General features: G+C 27.9%; 4 protein-coding genes across 7 annotated transcripts; 2 read left to right on the plus strand and 2 right to left on the minus strand.

Moving 5' to 3' along the window:
* Positions 1–286: 286 nt before the first annotated feature.
* LOC132920018 (helicase POLQ-like) lies at positions 287–6447 on the minus strand. Its single transcript, XM_060982019.1, has 14 exons — positions 5920–6447; positions 5666–5844; positions 5305–5596; positions 5014–5216; positions 4806–4954; positions 4597–4724; positions 4417–4529; positions 4042–4182; positions 3520–3975; positions 2726–2821; positions 1665–1838; positions 902–1030; positions 684–818; positions 287–621 (listed from the first exon to the last, which is right to left on the minus strand). Exons 1-14 carry the CDS (start codon positions 6089–6091, stop codon positions 514–516), a joined length of 2475 nt encoding a protein of 824 aa, XP_060838002.1. The 5' UTR covers positions 6092–6447; the 3' UTR covers positions 287–513.
* A 135-nt stretch (positions 6448–6582) lies between these two features.
* On the plus strand, positions 6583–7319 carry LOC132920019 (nuclear cap-binding protein subunit 2-like). Its single transcript, XM_060982020.1, has one exon. It carries the CDS (start codon positions 6729–6731, stop codon positions 7209–7211), a length of 483 nt encoding a protein of 160 aa, XP_060838003.1. The 5' UTR covers positions 6583–6728; the 3' UTR covers positions 7212–7319.
* Positions 7320–11540: 4221 nt separating this feature from the next.
* Positions 11541–21210, minus strand: LOC132919551 (nuclear pore complex protein 14). Of its 4 annotated transcripts, none has more exons than XM_060981237.1 (19): positions 20928–21210; positions 20727–20859; positions 19850–20058; positions 19601–19791; positions 19323–19534; positions 19146–19269; positions 18879–19060; positions 18635–18819; positions 17370–17437; positions 16660–16751; positions 16333–16562; positions 16074–16261; positions 15859–16011; positions 15609–15797; positions 12985–15531; positions 12686–12819; positions 12521–12607; positions 11921–12113; positions 11541–11723 (listed from the first exon to the last, which is right to left on the minus strand). In XM_060981237.1, exons 1-19 carry the CDS (start codon positions 20964–20966, stop codon positions 11696–11698), a joined length of 5184 nt encoding a protein of 1727 aa, XP_060837220.1. In that variant the 5' UTR covers positions 20967–21210; the 3' UTR covers positions 11541–11695. The 4 variants fall into 4 exon arrangements, with proteins under 4 accessions (XP_060837220.1, XP_060837221.1, XP_060837219.1 ...); XM_060981238.1 differs by having other exon boundaries at positions 11921–12116; positions 16333–16541; positions 20928–21209; XM_060981236.1 differs by having other exon boundaries at positions 11921–12116; positions 16333–16559; positions 20928–21209.
* Positions 21211–21405: 195 nt separating this feature from the next.
* LOC132919553 (dnaJ homolog subfamily C member 9-like) lies at positions 21406–23592 on the plus strand. Its single transcript, XM_060981239.1, has 5 exons — positions 21406–21773; positions 21867–22019; positions 22729–22854; positions 22931–23142; positions 23216–23592. The coding sequence occupies exons 1-5, from the start codon at positions 21680–21682 to the stop codon at positions 23402–23404; spliced, it is 774 nt and encodes a 257-aa protein (XP_060837222.1). The 5' UTR covers positions 21406–21679; the 3' UTR covers positions 23405–23592.
* The last annotated feature ends 3452 nt before the right edge of the window (positions 23593–27044 follow it).

A 27044-nucleotide genomic window follows, 5' to 3' on the forward strand; every position in this document is an offset into this window, starting at 1 on the left:
CAGATTATGCATACTATTTTCTTCAATTTAGTTGTAAAAAAAATTTAAAAAACATGATGGTAGATGTTGGACGACTATTATAATGTATAAGTATGTGATGCAAAAATCTAAATTTTGTACATAAAAATAAACTTCAAGCCCTAAGGCCTTAGTAATGTGACTAATAACTAGAACCTGGATTTAAATGTCCTAAAAAATAGATTTTACTGGAAAAATGAGTAATTAGTAATAACTATGGGTGCGATTTGAAATAGTTTATGTAATTCATGAATATAACTCATTTAAATAACTGAAAAATAGTTTTTTAATTAATAGAAAGGTACATCTTGTAAGGTAAAAAATAATTAATAAATACTTTACTTACACAATAAATATGGAAATAATTTAAAAGAGACATTATCTCTTTGAATAAATAAATAATTGTTAAATCTGATAACTAAAAATAAACATACAAAAATAAGTTTTCTTTAAAATCCATTATCACTTGATCAAATTTATTAGCGACATTGTGGTTTAGAACCATAAAGAATTCTCTTTGCTTTTTGACATAGATTGGTTTAGATCTGCGCGCAAACTTTCAGCTAATTCTTCTAGTGATTCTGCTTCCGACAACAGCATAAGCTATGCAAGAAAACAAGAATATAGAAAAGTTGATAAAATAAAATTATAGATAAAAAATTCACTTTAGCAGAAGCAATCATCTCACGAGCTACTTTTAATGGTAAATGATTGATAACATTGCATAATTCTTTTTTATTTGCTTTAGCTACATCATTCAATGTTTTATAGCCTGCTTTATATAGTTGAGTTGCTCTACCCTGAAATTGTAAGTAGTACGTTAGTTTGATTTAATAATAATAATTTATATAGTAATAGAAGAATTTAAAAACCATATACTTACAAATCTCACAGATGGTAAACTCATTAAAGATTCAAGATCAGAAGAACTTCCTAATATTCCTATATTGAGTTTAGGAACAATATTTTGAAATAACATTGGGAAATGATCCAATTTTTTATCATTTAATGCCTAAAATTTAAAACTTATTTAACTTCAATCACATTAAATATTATAATTATATGATTTTGGTATTTTAATTCAGTGGCGCCCAACCCTATTTGCAGCTACACTTTTTAACTAACATTACTAGTAGCTTCTAAGGTGAAATAACTAAAAAAGTATTAATAATAAAATCTATTCTACTTTTTCAAATGACAGATTATAATAATATCTGATGCAAATAAATTCTAAACAAGATTTCAATATTGATTTTTATAATTTCATAAACAAGTATATATTTTTTATTCTTAAATCTTAAATTTTAACTTTATTATTTTTATTGTATTTCCTATAAATTGTATACTAATTATGAAAATGTCATTAGATTAGCTGATTACTATAATAGTTATTTATAATTGATTAATCATATTAAGTAAGTGTAACTAATTTGATTATATATGTTATTGAGCAAAAACAGACTTAAATATAATTCAATTTAGTTTATATAATTATCTACGATCATAATATATTTGATTCTTATACAATTTGAATATTGATACAATAAAATAAACTAAAAAAGGCCAGATTTTGGGAATGATAGAATAAAATCATATTTTGAAAATAATGACTTGGGCACCACTGTTATGATTTAACGTAATTTTACCTCAGTAAATCTTAATATGGATGAAGCATGTGACGCAGTTCTTGATAAGAATGAATGTATTGTTCCCCTTGGTAAGTTATATGTTTTAGAGACTGTCCAGATAGATTCTTTATTCCACAAATCGTTTAAAATCAAACTCATGAGAAACTTATTCCAAATACTTTCAGATACATTCTATTAGTTTTAAATTGAAAAAAATTTAACATAATAAAAAATAATAATATATAACTACAGTAAAACTTCTGTTAATGGTCACCTCTGTGTAACGGTCATTTTTTTGGGGAAAAATACATTAATACCTCTTTATAGCGGGCACTCTAAATAACGATCAAATTATAAGATAAAATAAAATAAAATATGTATAAATGTGTGGTTTTTGCTCAAATTATTAATGGAAGTTTATACCTTATCAAACTTGAAAAAAATTTTCAATATTTTCAACTTTACTATAAATACATATGTACATGTTTATAATATAAACAACTTTTAAATTTTAAATTATATTATAAGTAAATAATTCTAGTCACAAATACATTTTTGTAGTACATGTATATTATTGCGTATGTATTTAGTTTTTTTTTAAGCACTCTATATAACAGGGGTCACCAACTGTCTGATCGCGAACACTTTTTTTATGAACCCTTATCCGCGGAGTAGATTTTAATTTTTTATAATATAAATAAATAAAAATTGTAAGTGTGTCATATAAAATTTATATTACGACAAAAAAGTTAAATTAATCTGTATTGAATAAATGCATAAATAAATGAATATAAATACTAATTTAAAAAAAATGTATTTATTAATGTGTATAATTATTAAAACTGTTAGGGACCGCGGCCAGCATGGTAAATTTCAAAACAAACTTCCTTAAAAATTAGTTGGTGATCCCTGCTATATAGCGTTCATCTGGAAGTATTGCACTTCTATTAATGTTCACCTCTAAATAGGTCATTAATTCCGGTCCTTTCGGTAACCATTACATGGAAGTTTTACTGTAATAAATTAACAGTTCAAATATTTACTAAAGAAATTTCTTAATAAAAAAAAAAAATTCTTACTTTAATTTTTCCATAACTATAAAATTGTGATATACATAATTCATTTAATCCTAATCGATTGGCCAATGCTTGTTGATCTCCTTGTAAATTTGTCATCTATGAAAAAATATAATTTAAAAAATCTGTATAATATATATATCTATTGGCTGTCATATACATAATTCAGTCTATTGGTGAATTTACGAGTATAATATGCAGTCTACTAGCGATTTACAAATAGATAATGTTTATCAATTGTGTCTAAATTGTTGTCAAGAATGTAGAATATTGTGTTGTTTTATGTTGATTTATATAGCAATCACTCTAAATACACATTATTCCATAAAAACTTCCACCATATCTCTTAAAAGCTCTCCTTTTTTACCTTTTTTTGATACAAATACGTACAAATTCATATTACTTCCATATGAAGTCTGAGCACCTGAGTCCATACTTTTACAAAATTTCAAATCATTTTTATCAAAAGTCATAAAGTACAAGGCCTTAAAGATAAAGTATTAAACAAAAAAAAATAGATTAAACCGTATCCATTAAAGATAGTCAAACCAACTTGCTGCAGCTAGACCACATAATATATGACAGCCGTTATATTCAAGTTAAGAAATAAGTGGCAGATATAATATATCTATGTCTATAACATATTATGTTTAAGAGTATTTTTTTCATCAAGTTTTAGCATACAAATGATAGACTCAGTAAGGGTAATGGAAGACCAAACCTGACTGTTGTCCACCACTGAGTATATTTCTTAACTTGAATAGAGTATATAATATACAATCTATTGATATACCTACAATATCTAAAACATTTTGACGGTCTATTGTGATACATTCAGTATAAGGAACAGCTAAGTATAATAAATGAAGTTTATTAGTCAATATTAATGCACTTGATGCTTCCAATAACTCGGTATATAATTTTTGTGCTTCTAATATATCCAAGTTGGCAGCAACTGCTGCTTTAGCAATTGTGGTTAATTTTAATTTATCTTCAATTGACTTATCGAATGCATTGATTGATCTTAATTTATCTAAACATGATTCAATTAAATCTGATGCAACTGTACATTCAACATTACGTTTCTCGGCTTGTTGAACAAAAAGTGTACGCTTCATCAGGTCTACTAGCTGTTGTTGACTGGATGTACACCCTGTACTTATAGAGCTTAATATCATTGAAAAAACTACATTTTCTTCTGTGCCAAGACAGCTGTCAATATGTTCAATACCACTTTCTAATAACACTTTTATCTAAAAATCAAAATATTATACAATAAAAAAAATCACATAATAAAAATATAATGTATTTATAATAACCTTTTCTTTGTCATTTTCTTGACATAATAGAACACTGTCACCACTTTCTGTCAAACCTGCTCTACCAGCACGTCCTACCATTTGTCTGTATGTGCTGCGTTTCATAAAGTCTCGTCCAACATATGGTGATGTTATTATAACCTAATAAATTAAAATTGTAATTTAATAACGTTTACAGTATTGCATGTTGAATGGGCCATAGGAACTGGAATATACACCTATATCAAAAACAACTATTATTGAATCTAAAAATAAAAAACTGGAAGCTACTAGAACAAATAGGATTAAGAAAAAAAAAATGTATATATTACTGTAAATCTAACAGATTTTTCACTCATGATCAAAAGTTCTAAAATATAAATTGTTTAATTTTACTCGTTGTGCTGGAAGATTCACACCAGCTGCTAATGTTGATGTACAACAAATACATTTGAGAATACCATCTAGAAAAGCTTCTTCTAACAGTTTCCTTTCAGCATTTGTCAACCCTAAAAATGTATTATTTAAAGCATATTTTATGAATAATATCATATTATAATGTAGTTAGGCCTTTACCTGAATTATGATATGCCACTCCAAAGAGGATACTTCTAGATAACAAAGGACATACTTTACCGTCACCTTCTTCTTTGAGAGCTTTATACAGTTCTTCTTTTTCTTTAAGTTTAACTTGTGTTTCTTCGCTATTAGATTTATAAAATTGTACTACTTTATGCTATGCAATTTTTCAATCATAAAAATATCTTACTGTGAATAATGCTTACCGTCCAATAGTTTTATAAATTATTTTGGCAATACTCTGACAACTGCTTTTGGTAGGACAAAAAATCAAACAGCTACCACTTGGTAATACTTCACGGACAAGAAGCCCAATACCACTGGGGTCTAATTGTTTCATATCAGCTGAATAAAGCTAATTAAAAGAAATTATTATTTTTAATCAAAAATATATTTTCAAGGCTTGAAACTTACGTCAAAATGTAATTTTCTATCAAGTTTAGTTTTTAAAGAACCATCAATATCTTTATTTATCACAAATATGTCTTCATTAAATTTTATAGTTTCAGTTAGTTTTACAGGTCTAAAATCTCTTGTATACACATAGGCATTTAAAAAGCTACCTATTTCTTGCATATTTCCAATTGTAGCTGACATTCCAATTATTTGAATATTATCTATAGTTAATGGCCACAGTAAATAATTAAAATAGTAAATATTTAAAAAATAATAATAATACCATGTTATAGTTTAGGTATTACTTACACTTAGACTGGTTATAGTCTAAAACTTTTGTAAGAGTTGCTTCTAATAAAGCTCCCCTTTTTTGTTCGCCAAGAAGATGCAGTTCATCAACTACAATCATTCCTACACTTCGTCCACCTAATTGACCATTATCAGCTAACATACAATCAACTAGTCCAGCTCCTCTCTCCAGAGTGCACACATATAATGATGATTTACGTTTACGTTGTAGTGGAGGATGTTTCCCTTTACCACCAACATATTCTTCAACATTGAATTCCAAGTTAAGACCAAATGGACATAAGGATTGCACCTTCTCATTAATATTAAAAATTGTATTTAAAAAAAAAATTTTTAGATTTTATCATCATTTACAACATACCTTTTCTTGAACTAGTGCAACATATGGCAAAATAAATATAACATTACGTTCATGAACTATGAGTTCTTTAAGCATAAGAATTTCTGCTACAAGTGTTTTTCCGCCACTTGTAGGCAATGCATAAACCAAATTTTTTCTGGTTTTTATCGCTTCTAAATTCAAACATTCAATTTGCCAATCTATATGTAAAATGTAATATTATGACAAACAGACAATCATGCGTCAAAAATGTTAATAAATAAAAAAATTCAAACCATAAAGCTGTGTAATCCTTTTGTGCTTTTTGAACATATGTTTTACTTTGTGCGGTAAACCAAAGAATTCACTATCATCGACATGAAGGCGTTTTTGAGAGTTTCCATCGAACGTCGTTTCTAATTGGCGTTTCTGCGTTGAAACATCCGAAATTAAACTAATATTTTTCATTTTACATATTACTACTCTTTTATCGGATGTTATTAATTATGATTATTGATTGTTATATGAAAACTATATCATTCTATATATAATAATAATATGAAGTGATCGGCGTAATACGTTTTATTTTTAATACAAAAATTATTAACGAGTTAAAAATTCATCGGAGAAGACTGGTGCTCAAAGTTTGAAGCCACCAACTGAAAGTTAAATATTTAAAAATATACTTAAGAGATAACAACGTGACAGTGATAAAATAAGCAATGAGCAAATGGTATGATTGTAAAAATCTGGATTTGAGTAGAGTTTGCGCAAACGTCGTTCACTTATACCACGGTTCATATACCTATATAATATATACGATAGACATATTTATAAACCAGACAATATATATGTTCATGAACCGGACTTGGCGTACAGCATGACGTCACAGCTCCAAGGAAATACCCGTTTGTTATGTGCTTTAATCATAGAACACTATTATCTATGTTACTTCGCACAGGTTAGTGTTTACTGATTAGTGATTACAGCTACAGCTTACCGTTCTTTCGGTAAACGCGTTTTAAATAAAGTCCAGCAAGTAAATTATTTGTTTATTTGACGTTTGAAAAAAGTACTCGCCAATTTCTGAAAACAAACGTCAGCCATGGCGGCTGATATAAGCTCGTACAGAGACCAACATTTTAAAGGCTCTAGAGGTGAGCTCGACAAATTATTGCGTTTGTCAACAACTATGTACGTTGGAAACTTGGCATTTTATACGACGGAAGGACAGATATACGAACTGTTCTCCAAGTGTGGTGATATTAAGCGCATCGTCATGGGCTTGGACAAATTCAAGAAAACACCCTGTGGCTTCTGCTTCATTGAGTATTATACAAGGGAAGATGCAGAGAATTGTATGCGTTATGTCAATGGCACTCGATTGGACGACCGAATCATTCGTACAGACTGGGATGCTGGATTTGTGGAGGGCAGACAATATGGTCGTGGAAAAACAGGCGGTCAAGTGCGAGACGAGTATAGAACCGATTATGATATTGGCCGAGGTGGATATGGTAAGAACGCTCAACCCAAAGCAGACATGATAATATTCGGCAGAAACAAAGATGCTCTTCCAATGGATTAATGCACAATTTTAGTAAACCAAATTATATTTTTTCAGATATAAATTTTTTTTTTTTTTCATTGTGTAAATTCCTGCCGCTTGATTTTGTAAATAAATAAATATTTTATATGTTGTAGAAGTGTATTAAATTCAAACTTAAATGATCATGTTTTATTACATTGGAATGAGATATTTTTAAATTGCTAACTAGTAATGATGGATAATAATCTTATGTAAAATTATTGCTACAAATTAAATATTTAAAAAATAAAACTATTTGTAAACTAATTAACAAATTAATTATTTTGATTGTTACCAGTCAACAAAATTTTTGAGTGAGTGATAAATATAAATTGATGATAAATTTAGAATTATAGGTGAACTAAATTAAATTATATCTTTAATAAAAATATATTAAAACTATTAATTGTATTTTAAATACGAGAGTACATTTTAGTATCTTAAATGTTTCTTATGAAAGAAAAAATTAAAAATCTATATTATGTTACTAGCAACTGGTGGCCAATGCTGATAGAAAATAAATACTACAGTGATAGCCTTATATGAAAGTCTATTAATGGGAATTCATAGTAAATTTAAATTAAAGCTGTTATGAAGTAGAAAAAAGTCTTGGAAATTATAATTATATTTGTCATTATGTGTAGCATTTACGTACATGCAAGATTTAATGTATTAATTATTAAACAATAAATATATTATGGATAGGTATAAACTCTTTTCAAATGTGATTAAATATATTATTATATTAATTGTTTATAGTTACTTTATGTCTTTATCAGTAATGACTACTGACAAGTTATTGTATAACTTTATACTTTGCTTAATCAAATTTGACACTTTACTCACAACAAAATTGATATATCACTCGATTTTAACCCAAATTAATATATTGGCTAAACAAAACCCATATTCTTTAAAATGAGAAAAACCTGAAACCAGAACCCAAATAAATTATTTGGGTGCAAAGCCTTGGTTTCAACCATTTAGGTTGATGTCGAACGATCGTTCTCATCTGTATTTAAAACGTCACAGCTTCAGTGAAGAAAAATTAGAAATATATATGTTTGTAGATTTTAACAATAAATAAAATATAAAAAAATATATTAATTTTTAAATTTATAATACTTTTTACAATATTTAAATATAACTTATAAGTATCAGTAATCAGTATCAATATTAAAATTTCTACTAATATTGTAAAAATTTGTCATATAAATAATTAAAATTTTCTTGCTTATTTTCCGCCTACATATTTGCATATTTCTTGCATATTTTTACGATTTTTACTTCATATTATATGGCAAATATTGATACTTTCCACTAGTTTTTAGTGCATAAAAATCCATGCTCTAGTTCTTATGGAAGTTATTTTTTCTATTATTAAAATGTATTGCTAGTTTCTACTATTATTAACATTTAACACTGATAACACTTAATTTATTTAAATTTTTTCAGTTTGTTAAAATATCCACCTTCTAGTGACAGAAATAAATGTTATGGACTATGGTGGCAAATTTTCAAAATTGATTTAAAATTCTCTGGCAGGGTGGAACAAGACACATTTTTTTAGATTCTGCAGTGTCACTACTTCTCTTTATTTTGCTGCTCTGGGGTTTTGACTAACAAATATTTTATATTGCATACCGAATTATAATTATCGTCTATCGAGCTCGTATCCATTTACTAAGTATTTAGTATAATAGACTATATTATCCTTATTCCTTAGTATTAAAAGTAGAATATCTCCGGGAAGTTTTCGTTCAAATTTCGATTACAATACGTCAAAATTTTCAGAAAAATTACCTGATTCACATTTTTCTTTAAAATACATATGTTCTCATTTGAAAAACCAAAGTTTGTATAGCCACAGGATATTCCTTAAATGTTTTGAAAAATCTAAATACTCGAAAATATCGTCTTTAATTACATTTAAAAATTCCAAAAATCAGAATTTGAATATATGCATAATTTAAGCATAAATATGGGGTGAGCATACTTAAAAAATCACCCTATATAATACCTACTATGAATACAAACAAATACGGTATTGCTGGATTTGTATAACAACCCTCGGTCAGGCAACCGTGCAACCATAGCACCATACATTTGTATAAAGACCATAAATGTAATATAATTTATAAAGATTAAAGACCAAAGTGATGAACATATTAATATAATATTATAACGACTGACGAGTGAGTCCAAAGCCGAATTTAATGGGTGGCGCGGGGTTGTTACACCCCTCCCCACTTAAGATTGTATGTCTTATACTTTGTGTCATTCAAAAATTCTTCGACATTTCGTAAAAGTATGGACTCGGTCACTCAGTACGTCACTTATTGTGCTACACTACAGTTTATATTTATAAGTGTGGAAGTGATATGAATTTGTACATACGTATAAGGAGAAGGGTAAAGAAAGGAGAGTTTTACGTATACATTTTTGTCTTTTGAAAGATATGGCGGAAGTTTTTATGGAATAATGCATAGCATATTTTAAGAATTGGTTGACTAGGTGGCACTGTAAGCCATAAGGAAATAATAATAATTATGTGCTCCGGAACTTGGGGAATGGGCCATGGGATACAAGCCACATTCATTAACCACAAATAAGTGACACTAATTTTTCACTAGGTGATTGGATCAATATGCAATCGTATTATTGTTTTATTTAAATTTATTTTTAATTATTTGATTTATTTAATATTATTATTTTGTATTGTTATGACTTTGACTATTTTTCATTTCGTACATTTTTAATTATTTATTTTAACTAATTTCAAATTTGACAATTTTTTCTCATAACTGGCAACGTCGCAGCAATTTTTATGCGGAATAGTGTTAAATTGAGGTTAAATAAAAAAATCTTTTGTATTACGAATATGTGCGGAATCGGGTAAATATTATTAAAAAGATAAATTGTGCGGAATCGTGTATCACCCAATAAAATAACTCCCGTAGACAAAAATGCTTGAGAAACAATAGTTTTAAAGTGCACCTGCCAGGCTGCCACCTTCTACCTAATTTGTTTACAATTTTAAATTTTAATGTAGTAAATAATATATTAAAGAATGTAATTTAATTTTTGGGTTTTAACATAGATATTCGAAATATTATTATATATTAATATATTTTTAGTATATTTATATAAGCTGGTTTTACACGGAGCGATTCAAACTCGCGCGTCCTCGTTTTTGAATAAGTCGCGATTTAAAAAATTTGAACACGCGTTAATTACACACTAGCATTTAAAATCGCGTCCCCAACAAAATAAATGCGCATATGGGCGTTGGAAAAGTTTTATGTGAATATAGACATTGGGAACCCATTGCTTAATTTAACTTCAATGGTCTATACAAAAACCCGTGTTTAGCGTTATGCTGAACTATTTTATAATTTTTACTAAGTATCACAACGAATGAGTAATTCTGTATTTTTTAAGCATGCAAATTTTCATAAATAAAGTTTTTAATTTAAAAAATCGACACTGTGGTGAAAACTTCAAGTTTAGTTTTTCATTATTTAATTGAAAGGAAAAAACAAAATCGGTTTTCTCAAAAATGAGTTTTGCATAAAAATCAGTTTTTCCCCCAGATTATTTTTAAAAGAACTCAGATCTTTATAATTTTGATACCCTAAAAATAATGGCGGAACTACGGCCTGGGCCCACTGGGCCATGGCCCAGGTTAATTGGTTCCGTATTAATGTATACATTTCCTAAGAATATACTATTTTAAATGTAATAAAATAAATTACTTATGTTATACATTTGTATTGTAATAAAAAACATTGGTGTTCCCTATTGCCTTCCACCCTTTCTTTTGGATATGATAGGTGCAAATTGACTCTCATGAGTCATGAGTGACTTAGTTTAATGAAAATGTCTAGTTCCGCCTATGCTAAAGACATCTTACCTAACCTGCAACTAGATCTACTATGCTACAACGCCTACAAGACACCCATAGATAATATTAAATACATGCATTGAGCAGAAACCATTATCAATTGAAAAGAAAGGCTCCAGTCGGTCAGTCACAGCTATATACTATAAACACTGTACCCGTTTTATCAATACATTTTTTTGGGTACCCCTTCTTAATTATTAAACTAAAATATATAAAAAAAATTTAAAGACTTACATACATGTTGCCAGACTTGTACAGTTGTACCCCTTAAACAATTTCGAGTACCCCCAAGGGGTACTCGTACTACAGTTTGAGAAACACTGCTGTAGACTATAGTATCTATAGCTGTGATCAGGGTCCATCATCTGGATCCACGATTGTTTAACATAATATAATACTAATAATACAACAACAATTTAATAATGTATTATATAAATAAACATGACATTTTATTTTTCAACAATTGTGTACACAATAATTACAATTTTGGATAAAATGAATTGTTGTAACATATACATTTTATTAGAATATATAAAATAATTGAATGTTAGGATATTGAGTTGATGTTAGATTTTTGTTCTTAGCGCCAAGAACTAAATGAAGTTCCCCTAAAAACAAATTAAACATAGACATTAAATTTATGTATTTTTTTTTATATTTTGTAGCAGATAAATTACTGTCTTAAATTTATTTTGGGCCCTCTATGGTTGAAGTATTAATAAAAAATATTATTAAAAAAGTTAATATTATTTTATTCATTAAATGTGATCTTTTAAGGTGTTAAAATAAGAAAAAAATTATTTACCCAAATGTAGCTCCTTGAGGTTTAAATGGGCTTGTTTGTTGTTGTGGTTGACCAAATCCAGGAGTAGTTGGAGATGCAAAACCAGTGTTTTGGTTTTGTGCTATATTTCCAAAACTCGGTGAAGTGTTTTGAGTTGCAAGAGAAGCAAACGCAGTCGATGGTTGTTGAGCAGCTGAACCAAATCCAAAATTTCCTGCTATAATAACAATCAATTACAAAAATGATGAAATGAAAGATCTTCAATAAACTAAAATAAACCAAATAAATAAATAAATAAATATTAATTGTTTTAAAAGAATCTTAACAAAACCATTTAATTTATTTTTATTTGTATTTTTGGTAGCTCGAAACTAAAAGTTAAATCATAAGTAGTTTTTAGTTAAACTACAACAAAAAACTTAAAGGTAGTTAATTTAATACCATTTAACAGTAATTTTATGCAATTGATACAAGATTGAGTAAATGATCACTCACTTTATACATTTATACAGGATGATTATTTAAACAGTATCATTATCTTTAAAAGTACTAATAATTAAAAATAATTTCATTGGTATTTTAGTATACTAAAATGCAAGTTACGAATTTAAGTTATAGTACCGTTTTGTCCAAATGTTGGAGCTGTTGATCCGAAAGTGGCTGCTCCTCCAAACACAGGTGTTTGATTAAAACCAGACGTGGTAGTTCCTAAAAATGAATTTAAAATAATAATTTAATAGGGCAATAAATTAATAAAATATTGAAAAATCAATATTATAAACATACCCATACTGCCAAACATTGGGGGGGATCCAAAACCTAAATTATTTGATTGACCAACCATAGCAGGACTACCAAATCCGGTACTAGCAGAAGCACCAAATCCTGAATTTGATACTCCAAAGCCTGTATTGGGTGTACTAAAACATAAAATATTATAATGATAGTGTGTTAACAGGTAATATTAACATTTAAAGCCAATTGGAGTATACAATATATTATAATGTATTGAACTGAATTTTAAGTAAAAATAAAAATCAGCATTTAATAAATGTGTCAGTACTTCCTGCAACTAGTTTATTTACCTTGTCGGTGGTTGACCAAATACAGATTTTTGGCCAGAAAACAATGATGGTGTACTTGAAGGAGTTTTGTTAACAGCAAAAGGATTAGCAGCTGGAGCAAAACTATTTGCTGGTTGAGATGGACTACATGCTGGTTGGCCAAAAAGAGACATATTGCCAAATGCTGATCCAGGAGAACTAAATCCTAATGTAGGTTGACCAAATGATGATTGGTTAGCTGCAGCAGCTACTGATCCGAATAATCCACTAGATGCAGCTGTTGTTGAAGGAGACCCAAAAATAGAAGATGTTGTACTAGTTGTAACCGGTGCTCCAAAAACAGATGAAGTGTTTGAAGATGCTGAACCAAATATTGAACCAGATGATGTAGGAGCACCTGGATTACCAAATATTGAAGAACTTGTTGTAGCAGGAGCAGCTGAATTACCAAATATTGAAGAACTTGTTGTAGCAGGAGCAGCTGAATTACCAAATATTGAAGAACTTGTTGTAGCAGGAGCAGCTGAATTACCAAATATTGAAGAACTTGTTGTAGCAGGAGCACCAAAAGTTGTTGTCTGAGCTGTGGATCCAAAACCACTTGTAGTATTTGTTGTTGTTACTGATCCAAACATAGAAGACACTGTAGTTGTAGATGGCGTACCAAATATAGATGGAGTGCTTTTAATTGAATTTCCAAAGATTGATGATGAGGTTGTAGTAGACGGGGTACCAAATATTGAAGGTGCCATACTTGTATTGGTTGGTGATCCAAATATTGAAGAAACATTAGTTGTGCTTGTAGTAGCACCAAAAATGGATGGGGCAACAGTTGTACTCGTAGGAGTACTAAAAATTGAAGGCGCACAAGTTGTATTTGTGGGTGTACTAAAAATTGATGGAGCACTTGTAGTTGTAGGTGTACTGAACATTGAAGGGGCACTAGTTTTGTTTGTAGAAGTGCTGAAAATTGTTGTTTGGCTTGTTGTTGTTATTGAATTTCCAAAAATGCTTGTAGTGCTGGTTGATTTAACAGGTGCTCCAAAAATTGAAACGTTTGTTGTTGATGGAATTTCAAAAATCTGCGCATTGCTGGCAGTAACTGGAAATTTAGGAGACTCTTCATTTTCTGGAGTGATTGGTTCAGATATTATTGGAGTCGGACTTTCAGAGACTTGGGGAGTGGTTTCAGTAACACTGCTCTCTACAGTTGATACAGTAGAAAAATCAAGTGCAGTTTTGGCAATTCCAAAGCTGGACGATACTGTGGAGGACTCTACAGGCTCACTAACTACTATAGGATTTGTTTTGGGTGGTAGTGAAAAATTAAATGATGCAGTCACTGTGGTAGTTGGTACAGAAATAAAAGATTTAGTATCAGATTCTGTAGATTTTGAAATATTATCTTTAGATGTGGTAAAACTAAATGATGAAAATGATGGTGTATCTGGTTTTGAATTAAACTTGAATGTAGTTGTATCTTTTTCTGGAGCTGTTTCTTGATTATTTTTAGTTTTGTTTTCAGCATTAAATCCAGAAAAAATACTCGAAGTTTCTGAAGGTTTTGATGCTTCAAAACTTAATGTAGATATTGGCATATCTTTTAGATTATCCATTTTATTTTTAATAGAATCAGCAAAATTAAAGGTAGAAGTGACATTAGATTTTTGTACAGTTTTTTCTGATTTTGCTGTAGACACATTAGAAAAATTAAATGATAGTGGTTTTTCTTTTGTTTCTGTCGTTCCAGAAATAATATCTAAAGTAGATTTGGTAGAAATAATATTACTGGGATTACTGAAATTTAAAGGTGTAGCTGTTAATGATTTTAAACTAAAGTCTACAGGATCTTTATTAGAAACAGCAGTACAAGTCACATTATTAGAAAATAATGGAGCAGTATTAGCAGTACTAAAAACAATTGGGTCTTTAGTGAAACCCTTAAAATCAAATTTATTTGATAAATCTTTTGATGCAACTGGTTTAGGAGTCGATGAATTATCCATTGGGTTCCAGACAGTATTTGTTTGCAAAGGTTTAGATCCTAATGTAAATCCTGGAGTACAAGGAGCTACAGTTATTGGGGTTACTACATTTATTTGTTGTGTGGTTGGTATTAACAAAGGTTTTTGGAATTGAGTCAAACCAAGCTGTGATGTTGATTGTAAATTAATATCTGTGGTATTCAGTTCATTAGTATTAAAGTTTTCATTCAATAAAGTAGATGGTTGTGGTACAGTAGACACAAAATTATCTTTTGTTACAAAAGGCACAAAATCAATTTTTTCATGGATTTTTGATTTTGATGTTGGTTTTAAGGGAGTACTACACATTGGTCTACTGAGATCTATATTTGCATATTGGGATCGAGTTATTTTTGTGCGCCTTGTTTTAAAATCTTTTAACCATTCTTGAAGTTTATTAACTTTAGAATCTGAAAGTGCTCTTTGATTTGCCGACAATACAGAGTATTTTTTAGCAACATTATATGAATTAATAGCAGACACACCATCTTTGTCTAAAGTAATTTTTAACAATTGTTCTGAAAGTTTTGATAAGCCAACATCACTATAGAATAAATGTATAAAATAAAAATATTATATTATGTTGAATTATGGAAAATATAAAAGTAAACATTCACTAACCGAGACTCATGTAATATAGAAGTATTTTGCACAACATCAGGTGCTAACGACAATTTTTTAAATGTTCTATATTTCATTTCTTCTACTGTACTATACAAATAATTAATCTTTTCCTTTAGTTTGTTCACTATATTTGTATTTACGACCAATGATTTATAAATAGTTTCCAAACAAGGTATTTTCAATTCCCTAAAATAAGAAAATAAGAAAATAATCTTGAATGTTGATGTAAATAAAAGCCAAAACTTACTTATTGTTTGGATTATAACTATCATATCTAGCTTTCAATTGATCATCAACATGTGTTAATTGAGTTTCAATGTAGTATAATGTACGTTCTATATTGTCAAACAGTGTTTTACTAAATGGCTCATCACTATCATTTCTCAATAGACATTTAAATCTTAACAGAAAATTAAAAATATTAATTAAATTTAATAAGCAATAATTTTTTTTCTTCATTACTTTGGGTTTTTTAAAAAGAATAAACGAGACTTTGAGTCCTCGACCCAAGCAATAGAGTCTAACACTGCTTTTTGAAGAGCTTTACTTTCTGCCCACTGTGAGCGATTTGTTTCATTTAATTCTTTGAAAAATGAGTCTAATGATGTCCATTTTTTCATGAGTATTTCTTTATCTTTTTCATCGCCAATCTAAAAATATGATTGAAAAAATGGATATAACACTTCAATAAATATAATATTAAATATGAAATTATTCTCACCTTAAGTTTACTAGTATTTAATGATAATTTCAAGATATCTTCTAATTGTAATTGAAATATTTGTACATCTTCAAATACTTCTTTTAACATTACTTGATTTAAAGTTTCATCTATTGATGTATTTTTATCAGGAAGATTTGATTGACTTGGAATATTTTTTACAGGTGCCACAGTGTCAGTAGACACTTCGGGAATATTCGGTTTAACTACTGAAATTGTTGGTGTATCTACTAATATTAATAAATAAAATTGATAATTACGATTTATCATATATATATATACTAATATACTATATAACCAAGCTAGAAGGATAGTAAGAAAGCTTACATATTTGTGGTTGTTCAACTTCAGAGGTAGCTGATGTTTCTAAATAGCTGGCGAGAACTGATTCATTATGATCTCCTTTAGCTTTTTCATCACTGCAAAAAATGTGAAATTACAGGAGAAAAATTAAAATTGTATTAAAAATAAACCTATTAAAAAATATACATATAATGATACACAAGTTGAATTAAAAAAAGCCGTGATTCGTGAAGATGTTTGTTTTATAATAGTAAGTTTTGAAAGTATATGTATCTCATCATTGATTAATGATTAGGTCAATATATTAAATGTATTAAAATTGGATTCAATGATAAATCATTGCATAAAAAAAAAACCTATGCTACTATTGGTAATTTTTTTTTTTCATCAGTATACAGCTATTTTTCTAATTTTTCTAATAAAATTTCATATATTATAGTTGTTAACACTAACATATCATTATAACAATATGAATAAGTTCACAATATAAATTAGTGGTTAAAGTTTTGTAAAACATAGGCCCTTGAAAGACTTTTAGAAATCGCAGACATTACCTTTCCAACATTCTTCCAAATACCTTATGTCCAGGTGTCCAGGTCAGACATATCAAAAGAACCTCCCCCCCTAGACCATAGTTTAAGAATCAATAGTAGTAACTTTTAAACCCTTATAATTAAACTATTTTATAAAATAATTCTTTACATTAAAACTACATAATTCCATTATTTACTTACACAGTACTTATTTCTTCTCCTTGTTCTACTATTTCAGTGACACTAGTTTGTTCAATTACTTGATTTATCTATACATATAAAAAAAAAAAATTATAATAACAGATGAAATAATAAATTAATTTCTAACATTTTAAAACTGCTTATACTACTGCTTTTAGTTAAGAAATTAAAACAGAATTCATGTGATGAACATAGTATAACAATTTAATACTTAATCCATATTTTGTTTTAATTGTGTTTTATATATAAAACAATTTACATAACTAAAAATAATAATAAAAAAACTTCTATCAATTATAAAATATTCCTATAAATATAAAAATTTAATACTCAAATATTTATAAAACTATCTTTAATTAAACTGATTTTTATATCTTAAACACATATTATATCATAATAAACATCAAATTGTTTTTAATAGAATAAATCACAATGAACACAATTTAGAATATAATGATAATAACAGAAAATATTAAAATAGTAAAAAAAAGAGAGTATATTATATAGAATAATAAGTACCTTTATTACCAATAAACAAACTGAAAACAAACATGTCTAACATACCATAATTAATTAAATAAATAAAACAAGTGGGATTCAATATTCGCAGTGTTCATTGTATTATCCAAGGGATAATTAATTAAGAAATTGGTTAGATTTTGGGGTAATAAGAAAGATGAAAGAAAGAAGTGTAAGTTAATAACTTTCTTGATGAAAAATTGTAATTATGAAGAATAAGAGTAGAACTAACTTTATTATTTGAACCGAGTAGAGAGATGTCAATGCTGTATTTGCTTTTTCAAACAAACGATTAATATAAACAAAAAAAATACGCATTCACTAAAAATCATTTTTTTTATGATTTTAGAACTTTTGACATATTAAATGATTAATAAATTGGTTTAAGGCACTATTTAGACAAATTGATATTGAAACTTGAAACCCTAAATAAAAACATAAAAAAATGATTTTATGTCAATGTTGTGTATATACCAAAGACATACAAACAAACATATTCTTTTTCTTAGTGTAACATGATGTCAAAATAATTATGCATAGATAAAAAGGACAAATATTTAATTCATTTACATTCTTTAACTTATCCATGAATTTTTTAAGGGATGATTAAGATATCATTTAATTCAAGAATAAAAGTAACTGTAACTGTACTTAATAGGTAGTTTAAAAATAAATATTTTTTCAACTGTATATTTAAAAAAAATGATAACTTATTAAATTATTTGATAATTATAATGTATACTTACTATTTTAGAATTTGTAGTAAATAGCTGAGATACTATATTATCCGAAATTTCTGTTGGTGATATACATATATTTTTGTAATCAGTTAACTGATTTTCAATATGATACATAAATAATATACCATCACTTGATAAAACACATAATACTGGCATTGGGTCAAGAAATATTTCTTCATTTGATTTAGATACTATAATAGTTATCATTTTAATAAAATCATTAAAAATAAAATAACAAAAATATAGTTACATTGTTTTATTTTCATTTGAGAAGAAAGATCTAATGACATTCCTATAGGATACATTTGTTTATCAAGTCTGTATGGTAACTCTGGTCTTGTTTCTAACATCCAACATTGCCATTGGTTTGTATTATTTATTCCCATTACACCAATTTCTGTACAATTAGAAGAAGCGACAAACAAAAGATTCCTAACAAACATGCAAAGAAACAAATTATTAATAAATAACATTGAGTTGTAATACAACTACTTTACACATTATATAATATACAAACCAATTTTGTTGAAAAATTGTATAATATTGATTTAATCTATACTGTTCAGAATTCATTACAACATATTGTTCAAAGTTAATAAATTCCGGTGGCGCATTTTTCGGAGTATTGAGAATGTAAAGATCTATATAAAATAAATAAAGATTAAAATGTTTTAAACAAGATATATTAACTTACTTAGTTGATTATCTATGTTATCCACAAAATCATAGACAACTGCAAATTGAAAATTTGATATCCATTTTATTTTAATAGGTTTTACATTGCCCGTTACATCAGTTGGCGGTAAATACTGCTTCATAGCTTTGAGTTCAGGTTTATATTGTGTCAAAGACCCATTTGAACTGCCAATTATTATTTGTTTTCCTTTAGGGCTCCAGCTCAAACATCTAAAAATTATATTTAAATAATTAAATGCATAAAACATACTCAATACCATCAGATAATTTACATACAGTGTACTTGATTGTGGTGGTAAACTGACAACACTGTAAGTTCCACCATCTTTCAAATCTATAATATGTAAAGATCCGTCAGACAAACAACAGGCCAAAGAATTTTTTACACCAGGATTCCATGACAAGTCTATCACGTGCGATTCCTGAGTAGCTGTAAGCTCAATTAATACTAATGGAGATGGATAATTCTGAAATTAAGTATTGATTAAGATGATGATAAAAATAACAACTATTATTATATTTTACTTTTGAAATTAAATCCTCAACATTGTAAATAGTAATAGAGGTTTTTGAATTCAAAATCCCTGCAACTGCTATGTATTCTTCATCACAGCTAAGATCCAAAAAGTTTGGGGTATAATCTAATTCAATTTCACGTCTTAAAAAATCTGTTAATGTTTCTTTTTCAACACCAAAATCACCAACTAGATGACGTACATGTTTCATTGAAATCACTAAACAAAATTTAAACATTCAATAAAGTAACAAATTAAAATTAATATGCAGAGTTGCATAAACAAACATATTTGTTAAAACAACAGAGTTAATGATCTCTTAAATATAATTGGTTCATTACATTTTAGTAACTAGTAACCATGCAACTAGTTATTAATATTAAGATTAAATGGAAGCATTTTGACTATTGAAAAATGTAATCAAAATGAGCAATTATCAAAGTTAACTATAATAGAAAAAGCTAGATGGTTTAATTTGTCAATTAAAAAGAAAAAAAAAGGAATTGTTTATTAATAGTTATTATAACTTAATTCACTTATTAACAATTTTAAAATGTATTGAATAACACAATATTAGTAAAATTCAATTTAAATTTGAATGCAAAAAAAGTTGGCAATACTTTATTAAAAATGTATAATTCCCATTTCACAATCAATACTAATAAGTTTTAAATTAGCTATTAAATAAATTGAATTTTAATATTAATTTACAGATTAAAATCAAATATTATTTATAATTGATACTTAAATAATTACACTATAAATTTAACTATTAGGACTTCCATTAACAGATAAATCACAAGATTTAAACTTAAAACTTTGAAGTATTCAACCAAAATGTTAAATTAAATTAAAATTATTATATAAAAATAAAATATTTATCATACAACAAAGCTGATTGGGAGAAGCAACAATTGTTATCCCAAATCGGTTAGAACTGATGACCATGGCAGCATATTTGTCAAATTGATGTCCTTCATTGAAAACCCGAAGATTGCAAAATGCCGAACACTTAAAATCCTATAAAAAATTACAATAACATAAAAATATAAGAATTTTATTTTTACATTTAATTTTATTGTTCATACCAAAACATCAACACATGATCCTTTAACGTGTGTACTCATTTTGATGTTGCTTTTACACTTAAGCTAAACTAAAGAACAAATTGAAAATCAAGCGAATGTCATGTCATACAGGTAATTAAATAATGGAAATATATCTAAACATCAGTTGGAGCATAGACAATAACTTAAAAATCACATTAGACGGTGACAATAATCAATTAAAATTCGAAGTGCACACATATAAATATTAAAAATTAAATCTTAACGACAACAACCAACAACATCACGGCCGGTTATTATCAACATTCAAGATATTTCAGAATATTTCCAATTTAGTTCACCATTGTAACCAAACCAGGTAATCGGTATACATATCTGCATGGGAAAATAAAACGCATTAATCGTCATTCGCCAAGCCGTCGTCATGGAAGAGAGTAAGAGATCGTGAAACGCTTAAACATATGTTTCTTTAACTGTTTTACCCGCCATTTCAATCAATTTGATCATCATTATTCAACAATCATCATCCATTATCCAGTTCCAGTATCTAACTTTGTTGATCAATATTCATTCTTCCACATTCATTATTCTTTGTAAGTGTTCACTTTTGACTTAACGTTAAGTTAAGTTGAAACTTCAAATCATTTGATCCATCCTTACGTCGGTTTATTCGCTCATAATATTATTATCTTAGTAGATTTACTCGAGTTCAGTACAAGTAATAGATATCATTTGTAATTCTATTTTTTTTTAATTGTGTGTGCGACTTCAACATGACCACGTTATTGGAACTTTGCCGTAAATATTTCGGTACTGACAATCTATATGAAGTGTTGAATACGAGCAAGGACGCTACAGACAAAGAAGGTTTGATGTTATTTGTGTGTTTACAAATTTACATTTAAACATACGAAAATGTTTTTATTTTACCTATTTATTAATTGTTGTGGTTTGATGTAGTTCGCAAAGCGTATTATGTGCTGTCGATGAAATACCATCCTGATAAAGTAACTGAGAAGGAAAAATCTGAAGCTACTGAAAAATTTAAAGTCATCAGTCGAATACATGCTTTATTAAATGATGCTGATAAAAGAAAACTTTACGATGACACAGGTAAGTTTAGGATTGTAGTATTAAAATTTTAAATAATTCATAGTTTTATTTGTTTATTAAGTTATTAATTTTTAATTATAAGTTAAAATATTAGGTAGGTAGTATATATTTACATTTTTCATTACCCTCATTATTGTTGTATACCTAAACTAATAACTAATTCAATTATAAGTATTCATAATTATAAATGTATATCCCAAACAAATGATGTTTTGCCTACTTAAATTGTATGTACCTGAGTGTTTTTCCTATCTTCCGAATACATAATATGAACTACTATATGGTTCTAACTTAATAGAAACATTAATTAGTTAATACTAAAGAATGGATTTATATGTATGAAAAAGATCAATATTATAGGGGAGTACAATAATATTACGACTGGAAAACTTAAATGTTGGGTAATTTTTTAGTCAAATAATGTGTTTCATTAAATAATTATAATTCTTTTAAATGTAAAATGTCATCTATTAAGTCTCAAAATATTTTTATACTAGATGACGATTGTTCCACATCAGCTGTAGTAATTGGTGCATATTTAAAGCATGTCATATTATATAAAGGCAACAATCTACTTACATATTTACATAATTATGTCCGACAATAAATAAAGCCTGGACTTTTTCTAAATAGTAGATGTAGATAATATGTAGAATGAAGTTATTCACCTTACAAAAATTTACATAAAAAATTTTATTTGATTTTGTAGGATGTGTTGGTGATGATATTGACCCCAACTCAGCTACAGAAGATTTCCCCTGGGAAACCTATTGGAGTTCAATATTCAGAAAAATTACTGATAATGAAATCAGAGATTATGAATTAAAGTATAAAGGTATAATATATTGAAGTTTTAGATACAATATGTTTGTTTTTATTTTTATTTTTTAATATTATTAAATTTATTTTAGGTTCTGATGATGAAAAGAGAGATCTTAAAAAAGGATATTTAGCAGGGAAAGGAGATATGGAATTTATCATAAACATGGTTCCATTTAGTTCTGTGTATGAAGAAGATCGTCTTCGAGAGATTTTAGTAAAAATAATTGAAGAAGAAGATTTACCAAAGTTTAAAGCATTTAGCGATGAACCTCCTTCAAAAAAAAGAAAAAGATTAGCAAAAGTAGATCAACTGGCTTACATATATATTTAAAATTATTTTTTCTAATTTAAATATTATGTTTGTTTAATTTTAGGCTAAAAGAGAAGAAGCTCAGTGCGAAATAGATATGAAAAATGAGGAAAAAAATAATTCTAATGATTTGATGGTTGCAATTAAAAAGCGATCAGCTGAACGCGAAGAACAAATGAACAATTTCTTTGCTAGAATGGAAGCTAAATATTGTAAACCCAAAAAAACTAAAAAAAATGTCAAAAAAACGTAATATTGTAAATTATCTTATAGTTTATTTTCTATGTAATCTTGTATATATATTTGCCAACAAAATATCTTATGATATTCTATATTGACTATAATATTAGACCTGTGAAGGAATTGTAAAAATTCAAAACACAATTTTTAAATAATATTATTATTGTAAATACTAATATAAACAAACTTTGAATGTTTCAAGATTGTAATATATTTTAAATCATTATTTATCCATAGTATCACAACCAAATCACCAAAAAAAATATATAAGTTCTATTTTTTTTTACAAATGTTAAAAATGGTTCTTGTTTTCTATCAAGTTAGAGAAAAATATTGAGATAATATAAAGTTGTTTATCTTTAAATTATTTTAATCTTGTGTATTCTCAATCATTAAATAAAAAAATAAAAACAACGATTTAATGTTATTCTGTTTATTGACATAAAAATGTAAATATTTAAAAATATATGTTTGTAATTTTAAATTCTGAGGAGCGATAATGTAGGTAGGTATTGATTTTACAATTACATATATTTTTTTTTTTTTGTCTGTGTACACTTAAGTTGTTAATCTCGTCGTGTTATTGCTAACTTATTAACTACACTATATTACTATGGTACATATTTATTTCAAAAAGAAATACCTACACAAAATTTTGAATTGAATGTTATAAGAGTAAATTTTAAATTCGAAGTTTAAAAAAACAGTTAGTACTTTTTGGTATACACCTTTTTTTCATTTCTATTATTAAATAATATTGATACCCAAATACTGTATGACCTTTTAAACAGCCGATGTATAACCCAAAAATTGAACGATACGCAACTGATTACAAAAAAGGCAAAATAAACAATAGTGAAGTGCAAATGATGACTGGCACCTGATAGGGTGTTCATTTCCCAAAAATGACAAATCTTAAAATTATAAATTAAATTGTAGTTACTAGTTAGAAATTCGTAAAAATAATTTTGTTCTAACCTAAGATTTTAAAATTTAATATAAAGTTATTTAAGTTATGCATTCTTTACCAGTGTGCTGCTAACTGGGGTGGCATTTCTCCAGGGCTTCGCGCTTAAAATTGACATTGAAATCCTATAGGTGACTGGTTATTGGTCAAGTATAAAATTTATTTTATGAAGTGACGAGTCACTGGAACTGTGCCATATGCTCGCTAGATCCGACGTACGCGCGACTTGTCATTTCTGCGGAACGGAACCCGCCGTAGCTCTGCGCATATGTCGACAATGACGATAACGCACAGGGAAACGGGGTTTTACGAATATACGTTCTGTTTGGGAAACATACTTGAACACTTACGAATAACGGATTCCTACGAATGACTGTTTATCGCATAACACGGAAACAGAAAAAATAAAATACGCATTAGCGCAAATATTTAATACAGATCTGACAATCTGCAGTGTTCGCGCAAATACAACAAACCAACCACTGACGCACTGCCCGAACGGTGTCAGACTTATATTATAGGCCACGGTCGAATTTTGTTTGACATATACCAGAAGCTTGAGCTAAGGAAATGTTAGAGCTGCAAATAGGTATGAATAAAATCACTACTTAATAATACGAGTACAAGCATGAAGCAATGTAATGTGCAGGCAACATAACATGTTAAAGAACAAAAACAAAAAGTATAGATACCAGATGCCTTCCCTAATCGCGCAAGTCTGCCCGGGGTGGGTCTTGCTTACGACGGAAGACAGCCAGTGAATGTCAATGCTAGTCGTTTCGCCGGGCCTTTTATACCCGGTTCATTAGCGATTACATAGGACCGGTATCGTGTTCTGTGACAGATAACAAGAAACCGTAGAAACCCCAATAGTGCAATCGCCGATAAACGCACGATTTAAATAAAAGTTATTATAAGAATAAAATAATTATAATAATAATAATAAAAATAGTAATATTAATAATAATAATTAGATTTGGAATAAGAATAATAAAAAGGAAAAGAAATCTAGAACCTATTATCCGTGCATCCCCCACCAAACCGAACGAAAAAATCCCCCCAAAAAATTAAAAGTAACATGTTATATATCTTTATAAATCGTAATTTAAATTATAATGTCATTAGATGATGTGTAATAAGTAAATAAGTGTTTCTTTATTTTAAAATATTTTTATATAATACATTTAATGATTTTTGGGGATTGTGGGTGGCTGAAGGTGCAGATATGGAAGGCTTTGCTCCGCACAGTAATGTGATATTGAATTTTGTTTGGAACGCTCGTTCATCCAACATCCACTGAGTCCCCCTTCTAGTTTTTTTCCAAATCAAGCACTGAATATATTAAAATCAGGCACGTAACTAATCAGAAATCTAGGTGGGTCCAGCCTACTCTAAATTTACTATGACATTAGGACATTAATTTTTCTTTAATATTTTTCAAAGAAAAAAATTTACTTAACGAATACAAATTGTAAGTAAAATATAATTATATAATATTTACAATAAAAATTATACATATTTTCAAAATATAAATTGCGTTTACAGGAATATAACAGATCAACTTTACAGTTGACTACAGTTTAGGGGGACCTCCCCAATTGGCCCTTATCGGCCTTATTAAGAATAATCATTTTTTTTTAGTATAATGAAACAATAATTATTGGCCAACCCTATGAATATTTTCTAGCAACGTGCCGCAGTGGTGTGTTTAAGGGGTGGGCTTGGTAGGCAGGTGCCCACCCACATTTTTATATAAGTACTAGACTAGTATAAGTCCGATGCTCAATGAAAAATTGAAAAATGAAAATATGATTTATAGTTAGAAAAAAATTGTTTTGATTAGGTTAGGTAGGTATAATAGGTATTTCAATAAAAATGTAAGATTTGAATATTTAAAGAGAAATTGTGGATTTATTTTATGTAATATACAGAATATTGTATTCTAAATATCGTTTTTGTTTCCATAACTTTTTCTATTACAATTATTTTTAGTTTATGGTTAATCTAAGAACCAAAATAATTTTTATGATAAAGTTTATGTTTTAATAAAAGATAAGCTACCATTTATTATAAAAATATTGAAATTAGTCATTTAGAATAAAAATACTAAAACTTGAATAGATCAAATTATAATATGGGAGGGGTAAAACCATTTGAACTTAACTTTTGTGGCCCATCCACAAAAAAAGTTCTGGACACGCCACGTTATGTGCCAGATTATTATATAATATTATTATTAACTTTTAACTTATAAGTCAACATTGGTGTATAGTGATATACTATATTCAGAAAATAATAATTTACGTAATTTTGTCGAAATTTTAACTTAAAATGCCTGTACAAATCTCAAATATAAAATTGGTCTTGTATAGTTATATACTTAATTATATGGTATAGGTATAGGTATATAGCATATGGGCCCCGGCCGGCTCTATAGAAGAGAATATCCCGAACGCGACTTCAAGCACGGCGGACTCCGGTCGGCCCACCAAGACCATGGCGTTGAACATATCACATAATAATGTAATGTAATTTTTTTTGTTAGATAAACCAACTCTAAATTGATATAATATGATTATAAATTATAATATTGATCATAATGGGAGATTTACTTCAATAATTAGCATATATTACATATATAGTTAGGTGAAGTAAATGGTAAATTATAAAGTAAAAGTAAATTATA

Source organism: Rhopalosiphum padi, chromosome 2, assembly GCF_020882245.1.
Source record: "Rhopalosiphum padi isolate XX-2018 chromosome 2, ASM2088224v1, whole genome shotgun sequence".
Taxonomy (NCBI): Eukaryota; Metazoa; Arthropoda; class Insecta; order Hemiptera; family Aphididae; genus Rhopalosiphum; species Rhopalosiphum padi.